This window comes from Anneissia japonica, unplaced genomic scaffold (assembly GCF_011630105.1).
Source record: "Anneissia japonica isolate Jap-2015-1 unplaced genomic scaffold, ASM1163010v1 scaffold284626_len8375_cov271, whole genome shotgun sequence".
Classification (NCBI taxonomy): Eukaryota; Metazoa; Echinodermata; class Crinoidea; order Comatulida; family Comatulidae; genus Anneissia; species Anneissia japonica.
The window spans coordinates 1-8,143 of NW_022740155.1; the positions used below are offsets into that span (position 1 = coordinate 1).

The window sequence follows — 8,143 nt, forward strand, 5'->3', positions numbered from 1 at the left end:
TCATTATTTTCACTTGACTCGCATAAATAATTTTGTTCGAAGAACATTTATATACAGTTGTACTTCGCAGCACTTCACTTACAATTTGCAATTTCTAGTAGATATCAATTTCTTATTGTAAACCCTATCAAGAATTATATTAATTACCTTATAGTAAGAGGAACATTTGTACTTTGAGAAACAGGGTTTTAAATACAATGTACACAACAGTGTTAAAATGAACAAATAACACAATGAAGAAATTTATGATGTAGGACCTCCTACCGAACTACAGGAATACATGAAATAGGTAACATGAAAACGGGCATGGAAAGTGCCACGCCAATATTTTTTTTTATAATCGCCTCTCTTGAATAAACGCACCGAAGCCTCCAAAAATTTTATATTCGCCACATTTCTAATTTTTCAAAAAAAATGTTTCTTTTCAATTTTATTTTTTTCCAATTTTTTTTATACCAAAGAAGACGTGCAGACGGGGGTAATCTAAACTAATAATTTTTTTTATTGGACCTTATATTGATTAAGATAGGACAAGGCCAAAGCAAAAATGTGAGCACAATTAATCATCAAAGACTTATATGATTGAAATGAAAGTATAGCCCTATGTGGGGCTTAGGCCTAAAGTCTCATATTTTGATGTATGATTTGCTTTTGACCGATTTTTTATTTTTTCCTTCAATTTTTTATGTCAATTTCTGTATTTTTTATATATTATATATTTTAAACTTTTGTTTCATTATTCAGCCATGTGCTGCAATGTATGCATTATTTACTAGAAGATTGTAAAAAAATATCCCAATGTTTAAATTGTAAAAAAAAAAAAAGTCACCCAAAAACATAACTGTCAACCCCACTGCATCCCCACCCACTCACTGACACCTACCCACCTACTGCCTTCCCATCTCTCCACACAGCACAATCCATGCATATCCACATGACCCCAACGATTGTACATTCAGATGGTAAGCCTCACTAACCAGCACCACAGATTTATGAGTGAAATTGGTGAACAATATCCACGGCCTAAATAATACCTTTGCTGTATTCTATTTCTAGTCATTAATAGTGTGAGCTAAGAAAATGTACGGTAGTAAGTTTATTCACAGTATAAATAAATCAAATAATTTTTGTAAAAACAATTTATTAAACTGATTACAGTATTTTTTTTTTTTAGGTAAAAATATATGGGTTTTTCCTTCCAAAATGCAGAGTTGGTGCCATAGTTTACAAGTACACTATGAAGGAATGCATTTGCTGTGTGTTGCAGATCAAACTCAGTGACAAGTTTTGAAAAATATTGCGCATTAATTTTTAATTAGCAAATACAAGGAAGTACAATTGCCTAAATTTAATAAGTTGAGTAATTTTTTTTGTGGTGAATGAATTATACTATTAAAATAATCATGAATTTTTAATCATTTTCAGAGCACAAATTGTTTAACATGGCATTGCCTAAAGAAGTATACTATAAAATAGTACTTGACATATCTTATGAACTAGTGGAAGAGGAGCCGGAAGATATCAAGTACCTAAGTCGTGCCTTTCTACCACCAGAAGAACTGAAAGATATAAAAAACTTCAGAGACCTTGCTTCTAAATTAGAAGATAATAAAGTATTTAGTGAAGACAATCTTCAAGAGCTTGAAAGATTGTTGAGCGAGATTAAAAGATTTGATCTTGTCCAGATGGTAAAAGAAACTAAAGCCAAACATGGTATGTTTAATGCAGTGTTTTTGATTCTTAATTTGTTTTTGATTGAAATTTGTGTCCCAAAAATATGACTTTATATTCCAATTGTATTATAGTAATTAGTTTTAGTAGTTCCACTAAAGAAGGAAAACTTCTTTTAACTTCATAAAAAAGAGCTCAGGGCTTCAATTCAAAGTTAACAGTATGTGTACAAGGAGAAGAATTAACCAGAAGAATATTTTTGTATAATTTATATTTTCGTCATGTTTGGCAGTATTTTTTCATAAGCTATGACTATATTATGACTACATCCTTATTATTATTATTATTATTATTATTATTATTATTATTATTGTTGTTGTTGTTATGACTACGTTGACATAATATTTTTGCATCCCTAGTCAGTGCACAAGGCCAGCATGGAGGAGCGTTTCATAATGATGCATCAAACTTGGCTGGTAGCTATTATAGTTTCTTCACTTTTTGTATCTGTCTGAAAATATTAATGATACACTGTCTGGTGTGTTTAATATTTAGATTATGAGTTATATGCTAATTTTCTGTGTATTAAACATTGATCAAAATTTTTATTTCATCAAAATTGTCCCCATTACTAGAAATTCAAATAAAAAAACATTTAAGCAAATTGAATATGGCAGACTTGTGTGAAAGCTCTTTGTCAGCATTGAAATGAGAGTGTGTTAATGCCGAAAACTGCAGCTCAAATTGGATATAGACTGCATCCATTTCATTCTAAAATTTGTTGGATCTCAAAATAGGCCTATAATCTTTTAAACTAATCAAGTATACTTAGCTCTTTAATTGCAGGTAAAGAGTGACTGTAATGTTCTTACTGTAGGCTTTGTATCTTACATTCAAGTAGACAGTATGGTGATGTTATTGCTTTGATATTTTAGGTTTTCTGTCATTTTAGGTTCATGGTACAAGTTCTTTTTATTTTTGTGATGTGTTAAGCACCTTGAGATTGTTTTTAATGGGACATATACAAATTTCAAAATAATATTATTTTAATGTTTATGTTAAAGCTAATCTGCATTTTTCCAGGTAAAACTACAGGCAGATTAGAATCTGATCTTGAAACTGATGACTCTTCACCTATGGAGACTGATGGTGCAGGGGCAACTTTAGGAGATTTAAAGCACTATTGCCATCCACCGGAAAAAGATAGCATTGTGTTTTTTCCACAAAAAAATAGCCAATCAGAAGAACTCAACAGAGAGCAGAGTAAGCTTATATCATGTCTAAAAACTGAATTCTCCAGAAACCCCCTCACAAAAGGTCAGTTTAAATTATTAATGTGTTATTTTGTTAATTAGATTATGTAATTGCAAGTTCCACAAGTTCATGCTATTCAGGTTTGTGTAGATATGTGATGCACTTTACCATAGCCCATGGTCCTTGGCTCAAATGGACATGTGTAGATGTGTGATGCACTGTACCGCAGCCCACAGTCTTTGGTTCAAATAGAAGTGTGTAGATATGTGATGCACTGTACCACAGCCCCACAGTCCTTGGCTCAAATGGACATGTGTAGATGTGTGATGCACTATACTGCAGCCCCACAGTCCTTGGCTCAAATGGACATGTGTAGATGTGTGATGCACTGTACTGCAGCCCCACAGTCCTTGGCTCCAATGGACATGTGTAGATGTGTGATGCACTATACTGCAGCCCCACAGTCCTTGGCTCAAATGGACATGTGTAGATGTGTGATGCACTGTACTGCAGCCCCACGGTCATTGGCTCAAATGGACATGTGTAGATGCGTGATGCACTATACTGCAGCCCCACAGTCCTTGGCTCAAATGGACATGTGTAGATGTGTGATGCACTATACTGCAGCCCCACAGTCCTTGGCTCAAATGGACATGTGTAGATGTGTGATGCACTGCCCCACAGCCCACGGTCCTTGGTTGAAATAGAAGTGTGTAGATGTGTGATGCACTATACTGCAGCCCCACGGTCCTTGGCTCAAATGGACATGTGTAGATGTGTGATGCACTGTACTGCAGCCCACAGTCCTTGGTTCAAATAGAAGTGTGTAGATATGTGATGCACTGTACCGCAGCCCCACGGTCCTTGGTTCAAATGGACATGTGTAGATATGTGATGTACTGTACCGCAGCCCCACGGTCGTTGGTTCAAATGGACATGTGTAGATATGTGATGCACTGTACCGCATAAACCAAACCATGGCCGGCGAGAAAATTCTAGACCTACCTTTTCAGGACCTGTGAGCTGATTTTTTTTTTTTTTTTTTTTATGTTACAATCAGAAAATTAGAATTTTGAAGAACATAAAAGTCATTAAAACACACTTCAAACGTCAGGAAAGCTCATTTCCGCTATCTACGAATTAAAATTTTCCCGGGGGAGAACCCCCGGATCACCCTTTCTTTTTGGGATTTATCGATTATTGGAAAAAAAGAATATGCATGCAACTACTCATTTATTTATGTAGGCCTAGGCCTATGTATACGCACATAAAATAAAAAATGAGAAAAATCTACCTGACCATTTTCAAGAGGGGAAAACCTTGAATTTTGAAGTAATTAAAAGACACCTCATAAGTTGGGAAAGCTCATTTCCCGCTTCTAGGAATCAAAGTTTTCCCGGGGGAGAACCCCCCGACCCCCTTTCTTTTTGGGATTTTGGGAAAAAATTACCTGACCGTTTTCAAGAGAGGAAACCTTGAATTTTGAAGAACTTAAATTAAAATCGCTATAAGATATTCAGAAGTCGGGAAAGCTCATTTCCAACCATTTAGAAATTAACATTTTCCCGGGAAGAACCCGAACGTCCCTTTTCTCTTTGGGTTCATTGATTCATTATAATAATTTTCAAGAGGGGAAAGCCTTGAATTTTGAAGAACTTAAAAGTAGTTAAAAGACACCTCAGAAATCGGGAAAGCTTATTTCCCGCCTTCTAGGAATCAAAATTTTCCCTGTGGAGAACCCCCGGAACCCCCTTTCTTTTTGTGATTTATGGGTTCATGGAAAAAAAATCGTATGCAAATATTCAATTTTTTAAATGTATGTATACACACAAGGCCTGTCTACTGTAATAACAATGGGATAAATTTACCTGACCGTTTAGAAATTAACATTTTCCCGGGAAGAACCCGAACGTCCCTTTTCTTTTTGGGTTCATTGATTCATTATGATAATTTTCAAGAGGGGAAAGCCTTGAATTTTGAAGAACTTAAAAGTAGTTAAAAGACACCTCAGAAGTCGGGAAAGCTCATTTCCCGCCTTCTAGGAATCAAAATTTTCCCTGTGGAGAACCCCCGGACCCCCCTTTCTTTTTGGGATTTATGGGTTCATGGAAAAAAAATTGTATGCAAATACTCAATTTTTTAAATGTATGTATACACACATAAGGCCTACCGTATCTACTGTAATAACAAGTGGAAAAATTTACCTGACCATTTTCAAGAGGGGAAAACCTTGAATTTTAAAGAACTTAAAAGTAATTAAGACACCTCAGAAGTCGGGAAAACTCATTTTCCGCCTTCTAGGAATCAAAATCTTCCCGGGGGAGAACCCCAACCCCCTATCTTTTTGGGATTTATCGATTCATGGAAAAAAATCGTATGCAACTACTCAATTTTTTTTATGTATGTATACACACATAAGGCCAACCGTATCTACTGTAATAACAAGTGGAAAAAATTACCTCACCGTTTTCAATAGAGGAAACCTTGAATTTTAAAGAACTTAAAAGTAATTAAAAGACACCTCAGAAGTCGGGAAAACTCATTTCCCGCCTTCTAGGAATCAAAATTTTCCCGGGAGAGAACCCCCAGACCCCCCTTTCTTTTTGGGATTTATAGATTCCTGGATAAAAATCGTATGCAACTACTCAATTTTTTTTTATGTATGTATACACACATAAGGCCTATCTACTATAATAACAATGCGATAAATTTACCTGACCGTTTTCAAGAGGGGAAAACCTTGAATTTTAAAGAACTTAAAAGTAATTAAAAGACACCTCAGAAGTTGGAAAAACTCATTTCCCGCCTTCTAAGAATCAAAATTTTCCCGGGGGAGAACCATCGTATGCAACTACTCATTTTTTTTTTTTTATGTATGTATACACACATAAGGCCTATCTACTGTAATAACAATGCGATAAATTTACCTGACCGTTTTCAAGAGGGGAAAACCTTGAATTTTAAAGAACTTAGAGAGCAGCTTAGCTCAGTCGGCTAATCTGGTGGTAGTCACTGTGTGTGCGCTGAACCGTGGAGATCTCTAGGTCCCCGGTTCAATTCCCATCGCTGCCTCTCCTTGTGTTTCAGCTAGAGGGCTGAATTACAAGTTACAATAGCGCACCGTCTTTCGGATGATACGTTTAAGCCGCTGGTCCCGTGTGCATTTATGGCCCATGTGCATGTTAAAGAACGCAGTACACTCTTCGGAAAACAGTAGGGGATTTTCTCCCGGTGTACTGTCCAATCACCACCAGAAGGACCACTGGAAACAAGTCTTCTTCTAGACTTTCGTGTGCTATCCTTGGTGTTTACACCGAATCAATCCAATCCAATCCAAAGTAAATAAAAGACACCTCAGAAGTCGGGAAAACTTATTTCCCGCCTTCTAAGAACCAAAATTTTCCTGGGGGAGAGCCCCTGGACCCCCCTTTCTTTTTGGGATTTATGGATTCATTGAAAAAAATCGTATGCAACTACTCATTTTTTTTCTATTATGTATACACACATAAGGCCTATCTACTGTAATAACAATGCGATAAATTTACCTGACTGTTTTCAAGAGGAGAAAACCTTAAATTTTAAAGAACTTAAAAGACACCTCAGGAATCTGGAAAACTCATTTCCTGCCTTCTAGGAATCAAAATATTCACGGGGGAGAATCCCCGGACCCCCCTTTCCTTTTGGGATATATGGATTAATGGAAAAAAAATCGAAAGCAACTACTCAATTTTTTTATGTATGTATACACACACAAGGCCTATCTACTGTAATAACAGGGATAAATTTACCTGACTGTTTTCAAGAGGGGAAAACCTTGAATTTTGAAGAACTTACTCGGACCCCTCTTTTCTTTGAAGCTTATCGATTCATTACAAAAAGAATACGTATGCAACTACTAATTTTTTATTTTTATGTAGGCCTATGTATACACACACAAGGCCTATTTCCTGTAATAACAATGGGAAAAAATTACCTGACCGTTTTCAAGAGGGGAAAACCTTGAAATTTGGAGAACTTAAAAGTGATTAAGACACCTCAGAAGTCTGTAAACCTCATTTCCCGCCATCTAGGATTCAAAATTTTTCCGGGGGGAACCCCGGAACCCCCGCTCCTTTTCTTTGGAGCTTATCGATTCATTGAAAAAAGAATACGTATGCAACAACTAATCTTTTTTTTTTATGTATGTATACATACATAACAGGCCTGTTTACTGTAATAAAAATGAGAAAGTTTACCTGACCGTTTTCAAGAGGGGGAAACCTTGAATATTGAAGAACAAAGTCATTAGAAACCTAGCTCAAAAGTCGAGAAAGGTCATTTCCCGCCATCTAGAAATCAAAATTTTCCCAGGGGAGGACCCCGGATCCCCTTTTCTTTTAGGGAAAAATGTTGACCCCCATCCCCTAGATTTTTCCAGCTCTGCATGATTCATATTCCCATTCATCTTATAAGTGGGGCCCCCCCCCCCACTTTGAAAAACGTTCCGCCGGCCCTGTAAACTATTGAGTCATCTTGTGAAAGGAAAAACATCTAGAGCCTAGTTAGACCTAGACACTTTAGTTGTAGTCCATTCTATGGAAACAGGTCAACTCGGCTCTAGTCAACTGGGGCCGACAAATTAATGCAACTGTGATATAGTAGTTTACTACACTATTCTAAGTTCTGCTACCACTTGAGCCATTCAGTATTATTTTACACAAGTACAAGGATAGTAATAATATAAAGAAATCATCTAGTAGTAATCATCCTATTTAGATACGTTACATTGGCATTTCGCTAAACTTCGATGGAGCAATGCACATGCAACGTCATCAGTAGTAATCATCCTATTTGGATACGTTACATTGGCATGTCGCTAACTTGGATGGAGCAATGCACATGCAACGTCATCAGTAGTAATCATCCTATTTGGATACGTTACATTGGCATGTCGCTAAACTTGGATGGAGCAATGCACATGCGACGTCATCAGTAGTAATCATCCTATTTGGATGCGTTGCATTGGTATGTCGCTAACCTTGGATGGAGCAATGCACATGCGACGTCATCAGTAGTAATCATCCTATTTGGATACGTTGCATTGGTATGTCGCTATACTTGGATGGAGCAATGCACATGCGACGTCATCAGTAGTAATCATCCTATTTGGATAAGTTGCATTGGTATGTCGCTATACTTGGATGGAGCAATGCACATGCGACGTCATCAGTAGTAATCA

The 8,143-nt window shown here is 36.7% G+C and overlaps 1 protein-coding gene across 1 annotated transcript; it reads left to right on the forward strand.

The window, feature by feature from the left end:
• Positions 1-124: 124 nt before the first annotated feature.
• Positions 125-2,988, forward strand: LOC117118208 (the record flags this gene model as incomplete). The annotated part of the gene is given in 3 exon segments (XM_033262721.1): positions 125-1,713; positions 2,091-2,147; positions 2,755-2,988. Coding segments are annotated over 3 exon segments (562 nt in total), but the record flags the coding sequence as incomplete, so codon positions are not given.
• Between the last annotated feature and the right edge of the window lie 5,155 nt (positions 2,989-8,143).